General features: G+C 44.0%; 1 protein-coding gene and 1 long non-coding RNA gene across 5 annotated transcripts in view; one reads left to right on the plus strand and one right to left on the minus strand.

Annotated features, from left to right (window-relative positions):
• LOC148222957 (uncharacterized) overlaps nt 1-23,061 on the minus strand; it is a 451,561-nt gene that overhangs the window by 326,380 nt on the left and 102,120 nt on the right. For 2 of the 4 annotated variants that reach the window (XR_015805070.1, XR_015805071.1), the window contains 2 exons: nt 14,959-15,093; nt 6,849-7,281 (listed from right to left, as the gene is read on the minus strand). The exons of the other annotated variants lie outside the window; for them this stretch is intronic. This is a non-coding gene — a long non-coding RNA (uncharacterized LOC148222957). Of the gene's footprint in view, nt 1-6,848; nt 7,282-14,958; nt 15,094-23,061 lie in introns of those variants that run through there. 4 annotated transcript variants of the gene reach the window in all.
• LOC148222958 (uncharacterized) lies at nt 7,546-8,903 on the plus strand. Its single transcript, XM_088168624.1, has 3 exons — nt 7,546-7,654; nt 7,765-8,175; nt 8,257-8,903. Exons 1-3 carry the CDS (start codon nt 7,546-7,548, stop codon nt 8,901-8,903), a joined length of 1,167 nt encoding a protein of 388 aa, XP_088024750.1.

Raw genomic sequence — 23,061 nt, forward strand, 5'->3', positions numbered from 1 at the left:
TGTTAGTTCTCCAGCTTTTGTTTCACTCACTCTCTTGCTCTGTAACAGTAATTCTTCCCCAGACAAACTGGAGTTATTCATCAATTTCTTTGTTCCTGCTCTTGTCCCTAACTCTATGTTCAGCCTCCTCAGATACTAGCATTGCTAGATTTCCATTGTAAGATGTGATTTGGTGTGATTTGGAGACACACACAAGTGCTGGACAAAGCCTAACAGACACTGCTAACACTCCAATTTGGCTATCAGAGACAAGATGTTGGCCAGATACTGAACACAAACAAAGGCTTGTTTCATTTTTCTAAGAGTATTTGCCAGATATCTTGATCCAAAAAATATTGTCCTTCTAAATTTCTTCTGTCCTTCAATGTTCTTCTAGATTTCTTCCCTGGTAGGAGGGAAGAAGTGTTGTTTTTTCTATTTTTTTTCCCTCTCTATATGAAAGCAAAACACTCCTTTCTTTTCCATCCCACTAATACAAGGCAATAAATCCTTTTGGCTGGATTGAATCCTACTTAGTTCATGAATCCTACTTAGTTCATTAAATAGTCAAATTTAGCACATCCAACTGCTAGTCTTAATGTCTTAGTCTTAATGTCTTAGTTTTCAGTTAAAAAGCCTCTCTCAAGGAACTCAGATTTTCAGCCATTGCCTTCTGTTCTGCTGGAAGGTTCCTTCCTACCCCAAAGCTGAGCTCACCAGCTGCAGGCTCCATGAATTTCTCTTCTAACCACACTCTTTTCCTCCTGTGCATATACTACCAGTGCTGCAGAAGCCTTATGAATAGCAGCAGTGGCCTAGATAAATAATATATAGCAACAAAAAATACCCCAAAACATCCAGCTGATAGCCAGTTCCTGATGTTAGCATAAGTCTCTTTGCCTGTACTTTTTGCAAGTTCTTATATCAAGCTGTGTCAGGCATTTTGCCTACCCTTTTCACTCAGCACAACTCTGTCAAGATGCTGGGATATATATTCCATGTTCGCTGAAGAGCTTTGGGTGTCATCTTTGCACTCCTACTTCACTTACACCAACAAGTCTGAGAAAGACTGACATTGTCCTGGACTCCTTGTGAAAAGGAGAAAATCTGGATTCTTTGTAAAAATCTACCTTTCTTTAGCTTATTTCTAACTGGTTATTTTCTTGTGTGACAAATTCTAACTACTTTGGTAAGATGTAACTATTTTTTTCCAATAATCAAAATTATTGTTGCAGATCTCAGTCCTGTTATAGGCTCCTTCCCAGGCTTTAGTTGGCTCACTCAGGTTAATATCTGTAGCAAGCCTTACTCTGACATACAAAACCCCTGATTTTGAATTTGAAAACTGTTATAGATGGGTAATGTGATAGTTGGCTCTCGCAATTAAGGGATTAATATTATGTGTATGTTAAGGGAAGTTTTATTTATATGTTGTTATGTTATTATGATTTGTTGTTTAGATGTCCTCTGTTCTCCCCATAGTCCCCTTTCCCCCCCTTATGGTTGCCAAGGAACAGCCTTGGTAGTCGAGATAGGTGGAGGGAGGGCATACATGTGGGTAGTCGAGACAGGTGGAGGGAGGGCATACATGTGCCCCATGCATGGGGCATTTGAGAGGAGGGAAGGCTTGTTACTAGGAGGCACAGCATGACAACAACTGACCTCCAATCAAGTTGAAAGAAAGTAGCCTCCACCAATAAATGGCAAAGAGTTGACTGACAGACTTTGGGAAGGGCCAGGATTGCCTGATATAACCCTCCCCCCCCCCCCCCAGGAGTATAAAAGGCAGAGCAACCATTTTATAGATGAGCTTGTGGCTGCTCATCCTTTTTCCTTATTCAGTCGTTTGTTGTATTTCGTTGTTAATAAACCTTTGAAATTTTTGAAAGTGAGCGTCGTTTCTCACAAATGGAGGCTTGTTCTGAGAGATAAAAAACCTCGTTTCTGTGGCCCTCGGGGATTTCGGATGAGAGGTGCACCCCAGCCCCGTTTGGCGCTCGAACTTCTGCGACCATCGGTCATTTGCAGGTCAACACCCCGAAGACAACAGAAGACTGAATAATTAAAAAGAAGGAGATGAAGGGAAAAATCCCCCTGACAAAAGTGCAGACGATCTAGAGGATTGTGAGTACTTTCATGTGTGAGACAGAATCCAGGAAGGTGCCTGAAGTGTGCATGAGACTTGGAGAAAAAAGGCATGATCCTTGTAATTGATTTGGCCAGACTGATCGCCTATAATCCGAGTGTACTAACCCAGCTTCAGGGGAAACGCATGGGATCCATAGCGGGAGTCTATTGGAGCTTAAGGACAAACAGGATTGTCAGGCAGGACTCGTTAGCAGAGAAGACCGCAAATGGGGGACAGAACTCAACAATACCTGGGAACATCAGGTTGAGAGTTACCGGATTTAGGGGGTATTAGATCAGCAGAACCGCTGATCAGTGAGAGCCGCACGCGTACCAGAAGGTTCCAGGCTCATGGGGCCACTGGCAGCAGGGGCTGCTGGCGGCAAGAACAGCCGAGCGGTGCGGACCACACTCTGCTGGGGCACCGAACCGTGCTAGCTTCCCTGCAGTATCCCCTGGCACAAGGGAGGCGGGGGATTGTGAGAGTGCATGTGGAGCAGTGTGGAGCAGCAGCGGACAGTGGCGCTTGGCACGGTGTACTTCCGGTGCGCTCTCGGTGCAATGGGCTTCTGGTTTTCACTGGGCGTGGTGGGCTGCCAACCCATAGAGAAGGGGAGGCGGCCGTGGCTTGATGTGCCGAGCGTGATTGTGCACGGTGCTGCCGGCAGTTAGGGACCGGCTTCATGGTGCGGGTGTTGCCAGGCCGCAGGCGGGAGCGAGTCCACATGGAGCGGCGGCCCGCAGTGGCGCTTAGCACGATATGCTTCCGGTGCGCCCTCAGAGCAATAAGGTTCGAGTACTGCCAACACAGTTGAGGGTGGGGGGCAGCGACAGCTTGGGGAGTGCTGGGCATGGTTGCGCGAGGTGTTGCCAAACTTCCAGCTCTGCCAACCCTGTGCTGGGCTGCCAGCGGCGGCTGAGAAGCGCTGAGGGCGGAAGTGCCCAGTTGGGCGAGGTTTCCAAACCAAGAACTGCCAATCAGCGGGGGCCGTGCTAATGGACGCGGGGGTTCCAAGCGTGCAGAGCCGCTAGACGCGGGATTGGCGGGGTCTACAGAGGCATGACATGGGCGGCGGTGACCAGAAACGCTGGGCGCTGTAAAGACTGGCGCTGCCAGCGGTCAGGGACCAGCCCAGTTGTGCAGGGGTTTCCCAGACCACAAGTCCGGCAGCGCCCAGTGGCAGCTTCCAGCCTGGTAAAGTCCTGAGTCCAAGGGAGGCTCCTGGCCTGCCGTAGTCCCCAGTGCAGGGCAGTGTGCAGGGGCGGCTCCCAGCCTGCCGAAGTCCCGAGTCCAGGGACGGCTCCCGGTCTGCCGCGATCCCGAGTGTGGGGTGGCAGCACGCTACTCTCGTGTGTGCGGGTGCGGGGCAGCGGGGGGAAGTTCCCAGTCCGGCACAGTCCCGAGTGTAGGGCAGCATGCAGGGGCAGCCCCCAGTCCGGCGCAGTCCCGAGTGTAGGGCAGCAGCCGCGACCGCAGCAGGTGGGTCGAGACGGAGAGAGAGGGCGGGAGGGAGGCGAGGCACAGGCCTGTCTGCAAGCCCCTATGCTCCCAGAACCAGCCGCTAGGGCGGAGCTTGCCCTTGCCGGGGCCGCCGCGGTGCAATAGCGGCAGCGGTGGGGGGCAGTGAGGGACAGTATCGAAGGCATCGCTGTGAGTAAAAAGAGCGGGGGGGAGGGCAGTACGTGATAATACCAAGGCAGAGATAGTCTTAATATCTCATTAGTTCTCCAAACCTCGCTAAGTTATTTGGTTTTGCTCTCTTAGAGGAAAGCAAAATTACTTATTTTCTTTTTCTTTCTTCTCACTGTTAGGAGGGGGGCTTTTGTAAACTCTGTTTCAAAGTCACTGTCATCCCTTCAGAAAAGCGTAGAGCTTTCCTTACCATGTGTGCCTGATCCCCAAGAGACTGTGAACTGCCCTCCACAAAAATAGAGACAATAGGTACTCCTCACCTCAGTTAAGAGCTAAGAGGTGCCCCTTGACAAAACACAACAGTTTTGTGCCCTCCTGCCCTTCTTGAGCAAGAGGCAGGATGCAAGAATCCAGCATGGTCTCTCTTTGACCTTTCCTTTAAGACAGCACTGTCTTTTCCCACCCCAAAAGCACACAGGGTGCTACAATTTCTTTTTCCAGGACTCCGCAAGGAGTGCTTGAGCATAGGTCTGTGAGGCTAAACAGTTAAATATTGTCCAGAGGGTAAAAGGCAGTAGATGTGATTGATCTCATGTCAAGACTGGCCTGGCCTTTCTGTTTGTACTTATAGTAGCATGTTTTAACTAATTGCTGGCATAATTAACTGATTAAATAGTATAAGGAAAGACAAAAAAGTGAAGAAGACTGTGCTATAATGTCCCATCCATAGTCCCTTCTCCTGTCCTCATCCCCACCTGTGTTACAATCCCATAGGGAGAGACCCGTGAAGAAATTGGGGCCAGGAGAGCTCTAGGGGAGTGCTGTGCACATTTGTGCCAATGTGCATGGTTCTGTGTGCACGCATAGGTGCTGAGGTGCACACTTGTCAGTGTACAAAACTGTGTGTACATGTGTTGAATTGCATGCTCTCAAGTGCAAGTGGGTTTGTGCACAGCTCAGTGCTTATGAGTGTGACCAGGCTCTGCAGATGTGAGCATGATCCTGTGTGTGTATGTCTGTGTGTACAAGTGTGTGCTACTAGCCAGTACCAGGGCTCTCTGCAGGTGAGCAGGTACCTGCGTGTGTGCACTAGCTCTGCACATGTCCCTGAGTGCACATGCAAATTAGTCATGCCCAGAGACGTGACTCTAGAAACATGGCGCTAGATACATAGGTCTGTGCATCCAATTGCTGTCCCACTTGGGAAAAACAGACCTGTGTGTGTCTGTGTGTGTGTGTGTGACTAATGAGACATTCCGTTCTCGTAGAAAGAAGAATGTGCCTCTGTGTTTCCCTTTTATAACTGCTAAAGCAAAGAAAGGCTGCCTGCCCTAGAATGAAGGGGAGGCATCCTAGGCACTGGCATCCCTTTGTCCCTTTTCTCTAGGAGAACTGTCCTTTCCATGATACAAGAAGAACAAGCAGCTGTGGCCAAAAAGCTTTTGCTAAAGCCAGAAAGTTTTGGGAGATGCTGATGGCAAATCCTGATATGGTGTTGCCTTCCTCTAGTCACTGCCCCTGTGCTATTGAGAGGGTAACTGCTGAAGATATTCACTTTACATTGACCAAAAAGGAGACCCCCTTTTGCCTTTTTCAGTAGTTGCCAGTCCTGTTTATCACCTTTCTCACAAAGTCACCCTCTTCCACCCTATGTGTAGCCCACAGGCTACACATAATGTAAATGTAATGTAATGTAAATGTGGCAGTGTCCCACATCAGTGACGACTGCTGCTTGTACCTTTCACTTGTCAGCATAAAACCACAGAATTTTCTCCTGTGTTGGGAGAAGCACACATCACTGGCACAGTGACCCCCACAATGTAGAGTGGTGGACATCCAAGTCTTGCAAGTGCAGACAAGCCTAGAACATACTAGAGATCCTGAGAATCAAAGATTGAGGGGGTGTGTATAAGCTAGTGAGCTTTGCTGCTAAAAGAAATCAGTCTAGATAAATCTACCTGCTTATTAGAGAAAAACTACTTGCACTTTTGTTTTTTTATGCTATTAGTTTTCTTTTCCATGTAAGCTCAACTAGGATAACTGCAGTGTCTCTGCCAGATGTAATAGCCAGGGGACACCTACCTGCAATACTTCATAAACCAGCATTACAGTTCTGGCCAGGCTGATAAGAAGATTGCCTGACGTCTGCTGCTTCTCCTCTTCAGAATAAGAAATACAGTGAAGGAACAAAGAATAGACCATAACATTCCTACCAGGTGAGACAAGATTGACTTTTAAACAAAGACCAAAAAGTAACCAGAGAAGCCCCCAAGGCATCCAAAAAGTAGAATCAAGCTTCCACCAGCCAGCTCGAGAACTGCTTAAGTAACACTTTGAGTGAAGAATTTGAATTATATTACTCATTCATGTAATTGTCTGTGGAGGCCTGTCAGCCTGCTAGGGGACTTCCTGGGGCTATGCCCTGGAAGAATGTCCCCTAGACTTTAACCTCTCCCATGGACTCCTGTAACATGCTGTCAATCAACCCCAGTGCCACTCCCCCTGTTGGCTGTTCAAACCCCTGTTAAGCATATATGATCAAGGGTCTACCAGTTTCTTTGTTCTTTGTACCCTCATTGGTCTGTACTGCTGTCTGTTTACCCTTGTGTTTCCCTACTGGTCACTGTAATTCTTTTTCTGTCCACACCTCCAGGTGATTGGTTGTTGCTCTTGGCTCCGCCCCCTTGTACTGGTATATAATCCTGCACTCTCTACCTCTCCCTGTTTTTTGTCCCTGAACTCTTTCAGTGTGTAGGTGAAATAAACTGCTACTGGAAACCTATATAAAGACCCTTCCTGCCTCCACCATTTTAGGTAACCAGATGTTGTGTGTGAGTGCTTGGTGGAGTGCTCTTCTTGTGGGGACAATTCAGGAAGGTTGCAGCAACCTACCATCTGCTCACGCTGCAACAATCGTCTTATTGTAAATGGATGAGAATTATGAGTGTCTATTGCGGGGAGGAACAGTGAGAAGTGTTAAGGTGATGTCTTGGTTTGAAAGATGAGTGTCTGCTAAGCAAGGCAGGAGTCTCTCTTGAAACGGAAAATGTAACCCCCCTCCCTCAAAATTATTATAATTTTGAAATTAAGGAGCTCTCAGGCAAAGATATGGGAATAGGCATAACAGTTCTTTACTAGAAAAATTAAAATAAAAATACAGTAATACAAAAAAAGAAACCACTGACAGAGTCAAAATACAACCTGACACCTTGTCAGTCAGAGTGTTGGTAGCAGTCTGATTACGTGGTGGCTGCAATCCTCCTGGAGTGACAGATATGGTTCAGTTGAAGCAGTGGTCTTGTAGAAGGGTGCAGTTTTCCTCTGAAGATTTAGTGATGATGTAGAGAGGTCTGGTTTTCCTCTGGGAATCCAGTGGAAAAAGGCTGCTCTGATGTTCCAAATCTCAGATTTTATCTAGGTAGGTGCTTGGCTCTTCCCTCTGGTTGGAGCATCTCACAATGGGATGATGTAATTTTATCAGTCATGCAGTGGGACTCAATGGCCCATTAAGAGAAAATACCTCCCTGGAGAAAGGATGGGTCCTGGAAAAGATAAAGATCACTGCCCCACCTGGCTTCAACAGATGGTGATAGAATACATGCTTTTGGATACATCCTGCATTGCAACCCAAGACAGGTGATTAACTTAAAAACTGACAAGTGAAGCACGATGGGAACCAGAGGGCAAGACCAGGGTAGCCCCTGTGCTCACCACCGAGAAGATTATAACTCTGCTGCAGGCAGCAACCCCATAGAGTCATTCCATCCCCATACTGGCTGGAGCAGGTATTGACAGGAGCAACAACTATGGCAATGGAACCCCCAGAACACTGCTCCAACAGTCACCTTGGTGACAGAACCTCCCTGAGTGGTGTTTGTCCCAAGCAACCCCCACACTCCCCAAGCACCATGGCAGGTACAGCAGCATGGTCCTGCTTCTCCTGGGGCTCCTGCCCTCCAGGTATCCCCAGCTTGCTCTGCCTGCCAATATCTCACCACATCACCCCTCTCTGCTTCCCCCAACAGAGAGGTTCCCTCTCCAGGTGGCAGTGGTGAAGGTGCCTGGCGTGAGCTTCCCTGCCCTTGGAGCTGCCTGGGAGCTGCCTTCTGTCCCCAGGCTGCCACTGTCCTCGGGGTCTGTCCAGCTCCACACTGGCTCCCACCAGCTGGTCCCAGTCACCACCAGGCAGGGGGTCCCAGGGACCCTGGGGCAGGTGGTGCATCTTCCCCAGCTGGTGCAGATGCCCCTTGGGGCTGCTCTCTGTCCCCCTGCCTATGGTTGGGTACAGCAGGTGGTGATGGGGACACTGCTGCCTCACCAGCCAAGAGCTGTGGTCCAGGAAGAGGCCCTTTACCCCATAGGCTCTAGTGTGTTTCACATCCATCATCAACCTGCCCTGGCTCTACTAGCTGACACAACTACAATGAAACCCGAAGGTAAATACTGGGGGGTGGCAAAGCCCACACACCAGTAGACAAGCTGAGGAAAACTTCAATCTCTCGGGGTTCCATTTTCAGAAGTGGTGACCACAGATCTGCCTGGGGAGGGAGCAACTGCCACCACAGAGGGCATTCCTGAGCAGACAGGGGACAGCACCAACACCCATCTGTTTGCCTGGCCTGATGCCACAGTGAGTGAGGACGCCACCCTTGACAGCCCCAACAGCTCCACCTTGGATGCTCTACTGGAAGAACTGGCTGAGTACCTGGAGGATAGTGGCTGCCTTGACAAGCAAGTGGAGTTGTCACAGCAAGGGGACAATGAGGACACCATCTTGGCCGCTAACGTCCCCAGCTTGATGGCTGAGGACCTTGATGAGTTCCTTGAATTCTGTGAATGCCTGCTGGAAGATGACCATCCCAAGAAGCCGATGGCGGAGGCACAGCAAAAGAATAGCCAGGATGCCATCCCTGCCATCCCCAACCTGACTTCCTCTACCAACTCACCCACTGCCTCCCAGCCTCACTCACCCTGCATGGCCAAGATGGAGGAGGAGGCACTGCAGAGGCAGCCATCAGGCATCCTCACTATCCGTGTGCACCCCAAAACAAGACAGCTAGAAGCAGCCAGGCCAAGAACTCTGTGCCAGCCAGCACCTCCACGAGCTAAGAGACCTGCCCGCAGGACCGTGGCCCAGCCATCAAGAAAAAGACGACAGCGGTGATGCAGCACCCAGGTCAGAAGACCCCCTGAGCGAGTGACCTACTCCAGACCCTCAGCTGCAGCTCTCTCCTACATTCCTCATTTCCATTTAGTCATTAAAGACATGTTTTGCAGCTCCTTTGTCTTTTGGGGGTCATATTCACAGTGGGAAGGGGGTGATGCCTAAGGGCAGCCCTCTGCACAGCTCATATGGGGCCAGGCTGGGCTGAGGATGGTGACCAAGAGGATGGCTGTGGGAACATTGCTCCAGGCGCTGGGCACCTGTGGGGGAAGCCATATTGGTCAGAGTCCTCAGAGCACCAAGCAGAAGGACAGGCACTGCAGAGTCACCAGGAGCAGGAATTGTGGTGCTGGGCACATGCTGAGCTTCCCACTTGGTTTGGCTGCCAGAGGGCAGGGAAAGAGGGACCTGCCCCAAACAGGGAAACCTTTCCTTGTCAGGGAGTGGATGAGATGGAACACTGTGGGATGGTTCTATTTGGAATGTTGAAATGCCCCAAGTGCTGCCATAGGGATTTTTCATTTGCCACAGGGCAATTTTTCATCTCTAAAGGGATCAACCCTCTTTTCAGGACATCATGGCTGGCTCTGTCACCCTGTCACTGGCCCCTCTCAGCCAGCTCCCTACTTTTTCCATATTGGGCAGGATTTTCTGTGGTACAGAGTATCCTCCAGGCAGTTCAGGACAGCTGTCCCAGCCACGTTTCCTCTCCCAGCCTCTTCAGGACATATCTCCCTTTGAAGGGTGTAGCAATGGGGAACAAAGAAACGCAGACCGCCTTATGTATCCAAAGAAAATCACTTTATTGTAGAAGTCACCCCCTTTTTATACTTTCCACTTCCACCGGACATAACCAAAACTTAACAGAAGAAGGCTGGCTCAGCTGCAGTCTGCTGTCCACATATCATCATCCAACCAGCTTCCCTTTCATATGCTGTCCAGCCATTCCTCCTCATAACTGCTTCTCACCCCAACCATCTTCCAACCATCTAGCCTGTAGCTGTACCTTCCTACAAGGCTTTTTGGTAAACATAAGCCTTAACAATAATAACAAATATAGCCCTGTATCCCACACACAGGGTCTCTGTAAGGGGTATTCAAGGCCAAGTTGGATGGGGCTTGGAGCAGCGTGGTCTGGTTGAAGGTGTCCATGCCATGGAAGAGAGGTTGGAATGAAATGATGTTTAAGGTCCCTTCCATCCCAAACCATTCTGGGTTCTTTGGTAGGCAGGGTGAGAGAAGGAACAGATTGAGACAATTTCAGAAACTAAATCTTCCACTGGCCTGTATTCTGTCACTCCATTTTGCAAAAATCAAGAAATCTAAATTAAAAGGAGATACCAAGCAGGCAAGAATCATTTGCTTAGCCAAAGGAAACTAAATCAAACAACCCATCTGGCTTGATGGGTTGACTTGGGAAGAAGAAACTCTGAGAGAAGTTCTCTCTAAGGGAACTTCCTCTGTGGGGGTTGGGACACCTTCAACAGCCAATTGAAGAAAGTTATTTCCCTCTGTGAGCACACATTTTAAAGGAGGTAATCCGGAACTGAGTCTCTTTGTCTTTCCAGCTGCTGAGCAGGTAACATCAAACCGAGTTCCCCCCCCCCCCCCCCCCATGCTGGGGGGAGGCTCACAGGGCCGCTTGGGCCCTGTTTGCAAATGAGAGGACCCGATGGCCAAGAGGAGGAAAGGCTCAAAAGGCTCCTTGATAAGACCTTCACGGCTTCCTCCTCCACGGGCCTGTGGCTCTGGGGTGGGGGGCCCGGTTCCCTCTGCTGTCGGAAGGGCCGGGCCTGCCCAGCCCCCTACGGTCTGGGGGAGGCAGGAGGGCCCTGCTTGGGAAGCAGGGGTGACCATGAGCAGTGTGGGGCTGCAGCCCAGCCCCAGAAAGGCTGATTGACACCTCAGCCGCCCCCCCCCAGCACAGCCTGAGCCTGGCCCAACTTTTGTAGTTGTGTTTAACTCTTTAGTGCTCAGATAAGATTTGCAAAACCTACGGCGTTTTCCTTTGAATATGAAACGGAATAAGAAGATTTCTGAAGTCAGTGACATAAGAGCTAAGTTTTTTTAGATGGAAGGACAATGAGGAGATGCTATACATGGCTGAAAGTCCTTTTGTAAGACTGTAGGAATGAACTGATGTACTGAATATTCCTATAAACCATGGAAAAAGACATGGGGGGATGGAGATGTTCCATTTGATAGATGATTTGACCAAAGAGCACCTGTATTGACAATCTTTGCCCTGAGGAAAGAAGGGGATCTCAGTTTTCTGAGGATGAAGCCTGAACAGAGAGAAAAGAGATGAAGAGAACCTTTGCTGTAGAACATTTAATTCTTAAAAGTAATACCCCATGAGACAGACATGGCCCACATCTACAGCTTTGGGAAGGCTGTGGAGCTGGGAGGAGTGTCACAGTTGCAGGTTCCCGGGCGGATGCAAATCGTGAAAAATGAGACCACGAGAGGACTGTTTTCTTCCTTCTTGTAGAAAAATTCCTACAGCTTTCAACAAGAGGAGGCTTCTTTCTCCAGAAGTGAACTTAAAACGACTAAATTAGGAACTGACTGAAGTATTTGTTGCATGTTTGTTTTGTTGTTATGAAGGTTGGGAGGGGGAAGGAAGGAGGCGTTTGAAAAAAATCTTATTCTGAATTTGTTTTTTTCCTTCTCTTTTTTTGTGTAGTTAATAAATTTCTTTTTTTTATACTCTCTTAAATTTTAGGCCTGCCTTGGTTTTTGCTCCTGGTTCTATCTCACAACAGGAAAATGAGTTTATTTAAATTGGCAAATCAAAACGTAGACATAATTTGGTGCATTGCCCGGGAAACAAAATTAAACCAACACACTGGCTTAAAAGAAGCTTCAAAAAGTTGACTATCTGCTATACCTTAGAGGCAGGTAGAAGGAGTATAGACAAGAGCAAACCATATTCCTACCACTGGATAAATCCAGATTTTGTTTAGAGTTGTTACTGAGATGTATGTTGATTCATTAAGTAAATAAATAACATTTTTTCCAATAGGAACACAAAATAAATACATTACTACTGAGAAGAAAGAAAAGCTACTGCTATTTTAGGTGGAAGGGACCTACAAGTAATCATTTAGTCCAGTTGACCTGGTCTGGCCAATTCAAGTTAAAGTATGCTCTTAAGCTGTCGTCCAAATGACTCATGCATGCTGATAGTAAATAAGCTTCTTTTTTTTTCAAGGAGGGGAAAAATGCTCTTCTTGCATTGACCATTTCCCTCCTCTTCAGTTCCTTCTATTAAGACATTCTGAAACACAAGAAAAAGGATTCTGAGTCCCTCTCCCAAAGATGACATTTGTGCTTGCATTGATAGGGAGGGAACACATGTTAGAGTAAGGGGAAATAAGGTAGCAAGCTGTATAAACTAAATGCTATAATAATCACTCTTCTCCCCGAAGGTGAGTACAACTACAAGCTCATACCAGACAACTAATTATCTTTTTAAGTCATCACATTTATAACAGAAATCAACTGTCCACAAAGACTACACAGTCTTTAAAAAGCAGCACACTGCTGAAAAAGGCCATGAGCCTCAGGTATCACCTCTGCTCTCCAGCTGGACATTCTGCTTTCTTCTAATTTACCTGATGCACTGCAGACAAGTTCCTGAGGCAACCACAGTCACTGCTCTGAAATACCTGGAGCATCTCCAACCCATAAGGCCTATATTCCAAGAGGCTTACAGGCCCCTGGATTTACAGACTGCTGTTAAAGAACAGCAGTCCAACATCACAGCAAACTAGTTCTGATGTATAGTTTTCAAAAAAATTGCTCGAAATTTGTCTTGTAATGCAATATAGAGAAATGTGCGTCTACGATTGGATAGCATATCCTGGAAAAGCACCCATATTTCCTTAGAAATAATATTAGCACCAAATTTTCAGGCTGCATGGTCCAAAATTCACAACCACTACATGAAATTAAGATGTGGCACACCTTTTTACCACACCACTCTATAGAGCCCCCCATGCAAATTCTTTGTTGTTACAATTGATCTTTTTTTTTTCTTTTTTGAGTCAACAGACTGAAAGAAATCCTGTGCCTGTGCACCTGACTCTCTCAGGAACTGTCCCTGGCCTTTGCAGGATCTCACCTGAAGTGAGTCCACTAAGCACAGTGCAGCTAGAATGCCATTTCACATGCCAGGTCTGAGGCTGGTGACATACTTTATTCTGAGTTTTAATCAATGCGTTAAGGTATGATGTACAATTAATTAAAAACACAAACACAGGTCCCAAGAAAGCAGCTTAGACCTGAAATGAATTTGTGACCAACATAACAGTCTCAAATCTAAAACAGTCCTTCAGAAATGAGACACTGTAAAGGGTTTTTAAAAAAAAAAAAGCACAAAAGCAGGGGTCTAAATTTTTCCTATTATAATAGCACTAAAAGACCTAGAGTGAAATTACATGCTATAGGAACACTATTCCTTCTCTCAGGAATTACACACACGGCATCTTTTTCAACCTGCTTTGTCTCTTCCTTTCTCCCAAAACCATAAATCACTTATCAAAACCCAGCTATGTCCTCAAAGTACACATACCAAACACACTATGACATCTATTTCACTACTCTGTTGCTTTCTACATAGGAAGCATCCAGATATTTTTAAAGATTTATATGGCCTCTAAGGAGAAGTTCATTCCTTATATTTTATAGTCTTTCCTAATGAGAAGGGGAAAAAAGACCCAAAAAAATGTATATTAGAGAAATTTTGGGTGTGCAAATGCCAGCTGACTGTGATGAACGTCAGCCCCTACAGTGCTCACAAGACCAGAGAAGATCCAGTGGAGCTCAAAGAATCCAAAGTTTCCCTAAGAAACAAAACAGGAGTAACAGTAACTGCAATAAAACAGTGAATGAAAACACTTTCTGAAAGCTGTGCCCATTCTATATACTTTTATTAAATATATGTCTGAATTACCTCAGTGGACCATATGTGCTGCACTGAGCATCAGGACCCTGAGAAAACACCATCCCTTCTAATATTATTTGTCATTGCAGCTGTCCTTCCTCTTCCCCAACAGCACAGAAACTAATGCTATCTATCAGGCATAAAAGAAAATTTGATATGTGATAAAATATCACATAGTGCCAATGCCTCCAAAGGCTTCTATTTCTATTAACATCTGATTGCTCACTCTTACATAAAATCTTACAATAATGAAAATATTAATTTTCCATTGTTTTTGTCTAGTTTCATAACCATCATTCTTACTGCCATTTTTGGGTAGGAAAGACAGATTCTGTTTCCGAGTGCATTCATCTCATCCCTAATAAAATTCAATCCTGTCTTCATTAAAATTACGTAGGTGTATAGGAGGTCAAGACATGGTGAGCTCCAATTGTTTCCTGAATGAAAACTAATTTTCCAGTTATTGTTCAAAATAAATTATACAGAAGTATAATCAAAATTAATTGAAGAACACTGCATGGTTTGAGCTCATTAAAATCCCCACAAATGCTAACAGGAAACATACTGTTTGGTACTTTCAGGAAAGCAGTGACTTCTTTTACCTTGCAAAAGGCTAGTAATCCATGTGAAAATTCCTCAAAGTTAGATTAATAATACTCACACCAGCTTCTCTGGTCCATGGAGATACAACATGAATTAATCCCCCTCCTTAGAACACATGTTGGCATAATCAATTCTGCATTTCACACGGAACCTTGGTCACAGCCAGGTCACCAGAAGCTGCAGCGTTCAGAGCTGTGAGACATCACATGTGGGTCACACTAACACAGGAATCCCCTCACCGCTGACAACACTCCCCCATGAACACCCTGCAAAGCAAGAACTTCTAGTTCCATCAAGGTAGCTCATTGGCAAGGCAAGCAAAATATTAAAGTGGCACTTTTCAACTGCAAACCTACCTAAATCCTCAGAAATATCTTCCTTTGTTACCTTCTCTTCAAATACTCTGTATCATAGCAATGAATTACATTTGGCCTGAATTTGTAGCAGTTTAAATGTTGTCTGTGTGACAAAACACATCTCTCTTCTCCGACACCGCTTACCTACCTGTTATGTAAAGGTTGTGAACTCAGGGACAACAAAGAAGTGCTTCAAAATCAGCTTCCAGGAAATGGAATGTGGGTTTGGCATTCCATGTATTTCACCATTGACTTCCTCACCATTTATAGGATGATCCTAGTACTACCAAAAAGAGCACAGAGAACACAGTCACAGAGTGTCAACAGTAAGCACAGCAGACCACCACAAACTGTTCAGACTTCCATTCATAATGCAGATATGAACCAGTGAGCCATGATCTGACCACCACGTATTGTTTAAATGTTATTGCACCTCCTTAGATCTGGGCTTTTAGAGATGTTTCCAAAGAGATTTAACTGTCAGCACTCATTTCCAGCAGGCCCACACGGCTCTGGAGAGTTACGCGCCACGCAGAATGATCCCAGTCAAAAGCTCAGGAGCAGTCACAACCAAAGAAAAGTTCAGGATGCACTACAGCCTGCCCAACTTTGCCCAAGTTCCTACAGCTTTACCAGATCTCGGCATGCTGCAGGTGTTCCCACTCAGTGACTATTCAAAATAAAAGGAGCTTTCACAATACAGTGACCAGAGCTCACCTATGGTGACATGTCACAACTGAAGATTGATTCAACCTGATTTCTGAATCCTAAGACTACCACTTTCTAAAACAGCATACCAGAATATAAAAGGAAAACTAAAAGTATAAATAGAAAAATGTGGTTTTCTTTGCAAATACCAAAGTAAAGAAACCTTGTCTTGGAGCAGTCTCTCTCTGAAAGGCTTGTTCTAGAAGAATTCCTTCTCATAATAAACCTCTCATATATAAAACATTGTTTTTGCTGAAAAGCCAATACTTCAATACTTGTAGTTAACTCCAGCAGTATAATTAATACTTAATCATGGCTGTGGTATTCACAGGTGATGACGCCTAGTGTGTTTTTGCTGAGATAAAAATAAATTATCTATTCTCTCTTTTTTTTTATGAAGATCTGCTCTTCCAAATTATTAGGTATTTGAGTAACTACACTGAACCCAAATACAGATATTTGCAAAACTGCACCTTCATTTGTATTGATTTTTCTTCATCTACAGGGAATTAAGCCAAGGAAGCAAACCTGTAAAGTCTGCTTTATGGAACACAGAAAATAAATACGTAATTAAAATAAAATCATGTATTCCATATAGCACCAGTTGTCTCTGTCAGTTATGTTACTCAGTACAACCCATATCGATTAACTGCCTTTTACAAACATCTCCAAATTAACATCAGAATTACCTCATGGCACTAACTTGGAGGAAAATGTGCTCTTTGCTTATCCTGCAGTTTAAGAACTACCATAGAACACCCAAATATGGAAGGTCCTTGGAAGCAAAGTGCTTCCTGAACCAAATGACTGCAGTGACACAGGATGCAACATGGGGTCAGTGCAAACCCAAAACTGCCTGGCAAGGAAAAGCTGTAGTCTGGTGCAAGATTTCACTTCCTCTGCAGCCTCACTCACAAGTCTCTTGAGAGGGTATTCCACCTGTCCCAGCACCGAAGGAAGACTTCCTTTTTGGAGAACACCAGTGTTATTCCACTGGCCACACCTATCTGGAGAAATAACTCTCCTCACCAGGATAAACAGGGAGATCTGTCCATCAGCCATGGCTTGAGGGCTTCTGTTGGTTGGTGCTGAAACAGCACACCAGATTTCTTTATGAGAGAGAATAGATGACACAATTTCCAACTGATGAAGGGCAAGGGATACCAAGAAAAAATCCTACCACCACAGTGAAGAAAACTGGTGCTCACTTAATGACTGATTTCAGTTTGCAGCAGGCAGTGGGTAGGAAAAAGAAGTAAGAGAAATGAGACCTTTAATAGTTCACTGAGAGCTCACCAAGGAGGGATTAACATACTACTGAAATATAAGTAGTCAGAAAAAAATACGTGGAAAAAACCCTCTTAGAAATGCTTTGCAGTGTAATTTGGTCTCACAGCAGTGAATTGAAAAGTGAGTTTTTGTTATATATAAGTGCATGATTTCTGAATTCAAGTAGAAGCCTTTTCTCTACAGTACCTCTTCAATCCTTTTCAGTTTCCATAATTCTCTGCCATACCAAGCAGTATTTCTCTCAAATCCTCATGAAACTCAGATAATGCTCTAATGTCTTATCACAGAACCCACTGCATAAGGCCATACAGAATATTCTGCATTTCAGGAGTATTTTGACAGCAGACCAAAGTACTTTTCTAAGGCCGTTTAAATTTAAATTACCATGGCTAGTAATTCTGGGGCTGAAATAGTACAGGGATACATGAGTAAAATCTTCAGTTCCATGGCAATGAACTGTATACTGCATTAAATCCTACAAACCAACTCATGATTACTTCTCACAGGAAAATAATGCCAGCCAAGAGCAAAAACAGTGAATTTAAGGAGCCGTTTTTGTGATACTTAGGGCTCTTGTTCTTGAAAAAAGTAGGTTTGGAGTTTTTTTTCAAAATAATTCTCCTACATTATGAAATCAGAATATTTTATTAATAGCAGAAGAAAACAGACAAGTTAGCCTAATCACAAAAGGACTTGTAGAATTCTATTATTCAACAAGTGCCCAGACACACCTGGGCCTTTTTTAACACCTTTCCCCCTTTATCCAAAATACAGAAAAATCAAATGAATGAACAACAGCTTCACACCTGTCATTGCATTTAACTGCATCTAAGTGTCATGTAGTAGTTCAAATATTTTAGATTTTTTTAAAATTCAGCAAGCTCATGTCCTTGTAGCAAGCTTTAATACTAGAGGTGTATAGTTGTTTAAATTTTTTAAAGTAGGATTTCTTCTACAGATAATGAATCAGTTTTGATTCAGCACAAAACAAGCTCATATGCTCATTCTTCAAAAGCAGTTTGGCAACTCTGTTAATAAGAACATGTGTGTTAATTCCAGTACGTATTCTTCATAAATAATGCTCTAATTTATGCTGGGTTTGCCTTTGAAATATTCATGACATTGTTCTTGTACCATAAAATAATTTTTAATTAGTAAGAGAATAACTATCAGGCCTAATTTTCTTCCTGTATTTGTTGTTTGTTTTGCTTTGGGTTTCATTTTTTGCCTTGGTTTTGTTTCTTTAATTGCTGTTGAAAATTAACATAGTACGTGTCTTTCATCAGTCTGTCATGTCTTTGAGTTTTATAGTATTTTTTTTCAGCAGTACAAAAGCTAACCTATTTTCCTGATTAGTTTTCATAGATTCGTGTTTCTAGTCTCATCAATGAATGTTTTGAAGGGCTTCAAGTATTTACACATTTTATTTTCCCTAGTACTTTAAAGACCCCTTTGTTATGTCAAATGTCTTTACTTTCTTGTAAACAGATGTGATTAGAAGATCGATATCTTAAATTACTACGTAGCATCTCAAATATTATGCAAGAATATTAATTGTATCTCTCCTGAGCTCTTACATTAACATCCTGTTCCCCTGAGCAGTGTGATAGTATGAAATGACAGGATGAAGACCTTATACTCTGTAAAGTTTCTGACTAGCATTAAGCACAGAAAAGTTGATGTGGGATTTAAGATATATAGCATTATTCCTAAAAAAATCCCATTGAAATACAAAAAAGTTCATATTTTGTTGTAGAGAGATACTGTTAATAAAAAGCAGGAAAAATGTTTGCAGTTGGTAGCAAAGATATTCCTTTCTCTTTTCCGCTGCCTTCCATTTTCTCATTGATCAGAGACACTGTGCCAGCAAAGACAAAGAAAAATGTCATATTTAACACCGAAATACCATTCTGCCATTAAAGTTTAGGCAATACATTGACTATAAAATCCTGTGAGTGTTTGCTTCAAGGATGCTGTTTGCTCAGTAGGGGATTAATTTTCATGGGAATGCCTTTACTTCCTTCCACATTTGCAGCACAGTGTGAAAACAGCCCCTTCTGTTGCAGGCAGCCTTCATCAGTTCTTGTCCTGCAGTAGCCTTTGCATATCTGCTGCCCGAGCAGCACACGCCAGTTCAGAATCACCTGCTTTTTCCAGTGCAAGCTCACTTCCCACTTTTTCCTGGCTGCTGCCTCCCAGCAGCCCCAACTGGTAGCAAAAGCACTGGACACTGGCTGTTCAGAGCTGTTTGCCACCATCCATTCAGGCCAACCTGCACAAGGCGGTGGCTGTGCTCTGAGAACAGACAGCCTTTTCCATTGCAATGGTAACAAACAAAACCATAACACGATTCTCCCCTCAGCCCCTTCTCACTCTCACCAAGGTGTCTCCAGCCCCACCTCCAGTTACAGCAGCCAGATGTCTTCCCAGCCCTCAAAGGCACATACAGAGAACATGTCTGTGTTCCTCCTGCTGCCTTTTCCAGCCTCTGCTCCTGCTCCTTTTTATTCCATATCTCCTCAGAAGTGCAATCAAGCAGACGTTTTCACTTGAAAATCCCTCGACTCTTCCCCAGAGACCTCCCTTCTGAATTTCAGCGTGATCCTTCCTGTCCTGCATAATCCCTTGCTTCCACAAGCACTGACTCCCATATCAGCTTGTTGTAGCCCCTAGACCGATCCCAACAAGGTAAGTAAATAATAGAGAGGCTTATTCTGCAAATGCTTTCATCCTTCCTCTGACCTATGACCCAGGGCACCGCTGCAAGCTTTACAGAAACCCAGGAAGAAACAGGCATGCACTTGAATCATTAAGTAAAACAACTCATCTGCTGTAATTAAAACCACCAAGATCAACACATTGCCTCAACATACTGGAGCAACCTGGATGAGGTTCCTTTTAGCACTGTGCATATAAAAGCTCTAAAGAAATAGGATGCTTTTTGTCAAGTTAACTGTAAAAATTAATTGATTCAGGTATTGCTGAAGGACACTTTCCCCATGCATTCTCCCTGCTATGCACAGGCCTGTATTCCACTCAAGGAGACCTTAGGTACTATGGATCAGTCATTAATTTCTAAAGAATTATACAGAAGCATTCTGAACAGGTGGAAATTTTGGGGGGTTAAGCAAGTATAGATTCGTAGAGTTAACTTGTGACCCCATTCATGTCAAAGAAAATTTCCCACTGCATAAAATGAGACACTGGTTCATGCATAGGATCTGTGACTTTGGGTCTTTCTGTCTGCAGCATATCTTGCTATTTACTACTCTGTTATTTTGTCTGTGCTGTAGTGAGAATTAATGCAGTTGGCATATTGGGAAGCAACAGCATGGGAAGAAGAGTTCACAGGATAATAAACCCACTCATTCCAACTCCTCAGAAGTATGAGAAAACTGCTGAATAAAGAAATAGATTTGCCCAAGGTGGCTTTTCTTTCCTCCCTAGTATTTGAATTGTAGTCACTTATTCTCACACAGGATGTATCTGTATATACAGGACCTGCTGTAATGTGTTTATATTTCAAGCTGGGAGTCAAATATTCTACTTCCATATGTGTCATCCACATGACATGCTGATTTTCTGAATCACAGATTAACTGTGACAGAGAACTGGGGAGTCAGAAACTCTCAGATGCTTCCCTTGGACTCTCCCTGACCTTCTCAGCATAGCTTCTTCTTATGACTGAGAGAAAATAAGGTTCACATATCCTTGTAAATTCCACTTAAAATTAGTAGGTAACTGTGTAAAAAGAAAGCACAAGAATGACTGATTGAACCCTGATGACCAAATTAAGACTTGAACTAAATCCACAGCCAACTAATGAATTAACTATAACATGGATTGGAGTTTGCAATTGATCAAATCAACAGGCAGTGAATAAAATGTAAATTGTAAGGCCCCTGGCATTTGAAAACACCTGCTGCAGAAAACAATGGAGCACCTTCCTCTGAGGCAAAGGCCAGCTCCTTCAGGATGTGACAGCTTTGAGGTCACTGCTCCTTTCTGCTGTTTGGAACTAGCAGGGCTTCAGGCTCCTCTGATGCAGACACAGTTGGCCAATGTAGGGTGACACAGAATGATTTACAACAAAATATTTTCTGCCAAACTATGCAGGTACCTTCCCTTCAGCTTCAGAAAAGTCTTCAGATTAACAGAAAGAATGACTGTAGAATCCCAGAATGGTCCCACTCCATCCAGCCCATCCAGTCCCACCCCCTGCCATGAGCAGAAACACCTTCTTCTAGACCAGGTTGCTCCAAGCCCAGTCCAATCTGGCCTTGGACACTTCCAGGGATGGAGCAGCCACAGTTTCTCTGGGCAACCTGTGCCAGGGCCCCACTGTCCTCCCTGAGGAGCCTCTGAAAGGACAACAGAAGGTAATTTGGAAAGAAAGATGAGCTCTTAGTCTTGCACCATTATCAGAGTGCCAAAGGCAGAAGCCCAGCTCAGGTAATCAGGCGATATCACTGTAAATAAGCACCTTTATTCTCATGAACCTCTTCAGTCCTCAGATAATCAGGTCTGTGTGCTAAAGTGTGCTTTCTACAAGGGGAAGCTACTGTCCCTCTTGACGTGAGAAAGGGAGCTTTGCTTTCCCTAGGGAACAATTAATTTTGTTCCTTCTTCAAACTGTCCTCTCTTCATATGAAATAGAAAGTGTTTATGAAGACCTGTTTCCCTAGGTTAAAAGCAGGCATGGCTTCCAAGCCCGGAAAAGCATGAAAGAGAACTTCAAAGAACTTCAAAGACAGAGTATCAATATCCTTGCTCTGAAAAGTCAACACAGTGCTGATAACTAAGCTCTTCGTGTCCTGTCACTGGGCTTTGGACTTACTCAGTAATCTTAAGCATCCTTCTTACTTGCTGATGCTTTCACCTGCCAACATTCATAGAATATTGTCAGAATGTTCTTGTATTAATTTTACTGGCAGAAATTTCTCTAGCTCAATGAAAGAATCTAAACTCTTGGGTATCCAGGTATTTATAGTTCTGTTAATGTAAAACTTCAAGAAAGTTAAAACATTAAAGAAAACATTAACAGTTTCTCCAAGAAAACTGTATGTTTAAGCAAAAACTACCAGTCAAAACCAGTCTGAAATATATTTAAAAGTAAGCATTGACATCTTTCAAGTCATATTTTGCAAAGCAATACATTATTTGCCTTCTAGCACCTCCATTTTAGCAGGCGTGCTATTGAAATATCTTTTCTTGTGATTTCATTTTTTCAGTCAGTGAGGTCCTGAAGTACTTTTAATTAAGATCTACTTTTCTGCCAATCACAAGACTCCACAGGAATCACAGGATACCAGGAAGTGGAGCATTAGAAGACAGCTCCAAATAGTCTAAGACCTGTACTAAAATAATAAAAGTGAACAATAATGAAACTTCCCGTTTATTTGGCTGTCTTTCATCTTCCTCGCTTCTCCAGCAATGATTTCTCCAATTTTTTCAGTTCTGGTTTTATTGGAATCCTTTTGATACCTTGATTTCTTATATTTTCCAGGAATTCTATCTAATATTGGTACAATTATTCAAATAAACAACTTCTGCCAGCAAGTATCCAGAATTTCAAAGTTAATTCTAATTACAAATCATGAAGTCTTTAAATAATAAAATTAAAAGTTAAGCACAGGACAGGGTTCTTGCTTACATAATTTTACTATGAGGGATTCAGAGCAAAGAAATCAAAGTACAGGTTAACTACTTAATATGTAGTAAGCATCATGTTTAGGCAAGAAAACTTACAGAGTTCCAACTGTCAATGACCATAAAAACTGTTACATAACTGTTTTATAATGGTAGTGTGGAAATTCTTTCTGGCAAATTCTTAGCATGGCAGATGCCTGCTTGGATTAAATATTCATTGTAAAGGGATACATTTTCTCTGACAATTTCCTTTCTCCCTTGAACGCAACACAGGGAAAGAAGTCTTTACTGAAAACTAACCTCTACAAGACACCTTTCCAGCTATTCTATACCACCTGATGTATACCTAAAATAAACTTCCAGTGTCAGCTCCCTGCTCAGATAACCTTGTCTTTGCAGAAGGCCTGTTTCCACTCCCCAGCTCTTGGATTTGCTGTGAAACATCATATGCTCAATTGATATGATTTCTAAAAGTGTTTCCATGTCACATCTCTGTCTCTGCTATGTCCCCACACTCTGTTGAAATCACCCATTTGTGCCAGGGCAGCCTCACAGTTCCTGTGATAAACTGCAGTGTGACTTTTCCATCACTACCTTCATTTCA

This window comes from Sturnus vulgaris, chromosome 8 (genome assembly GCF_052056855.1).
Source record: "Sturnus vulgaris isolate bStuVul1 chromosome 8, bStuVul1.hap1, whole genome shotgun sequence".
Classification (NCBI taxonomy): Eukaryota; Metazoa; Chordata; class Aves; order Passeriformes; family Sturnidae; genus Sturnus; species Sturnus vulgaris.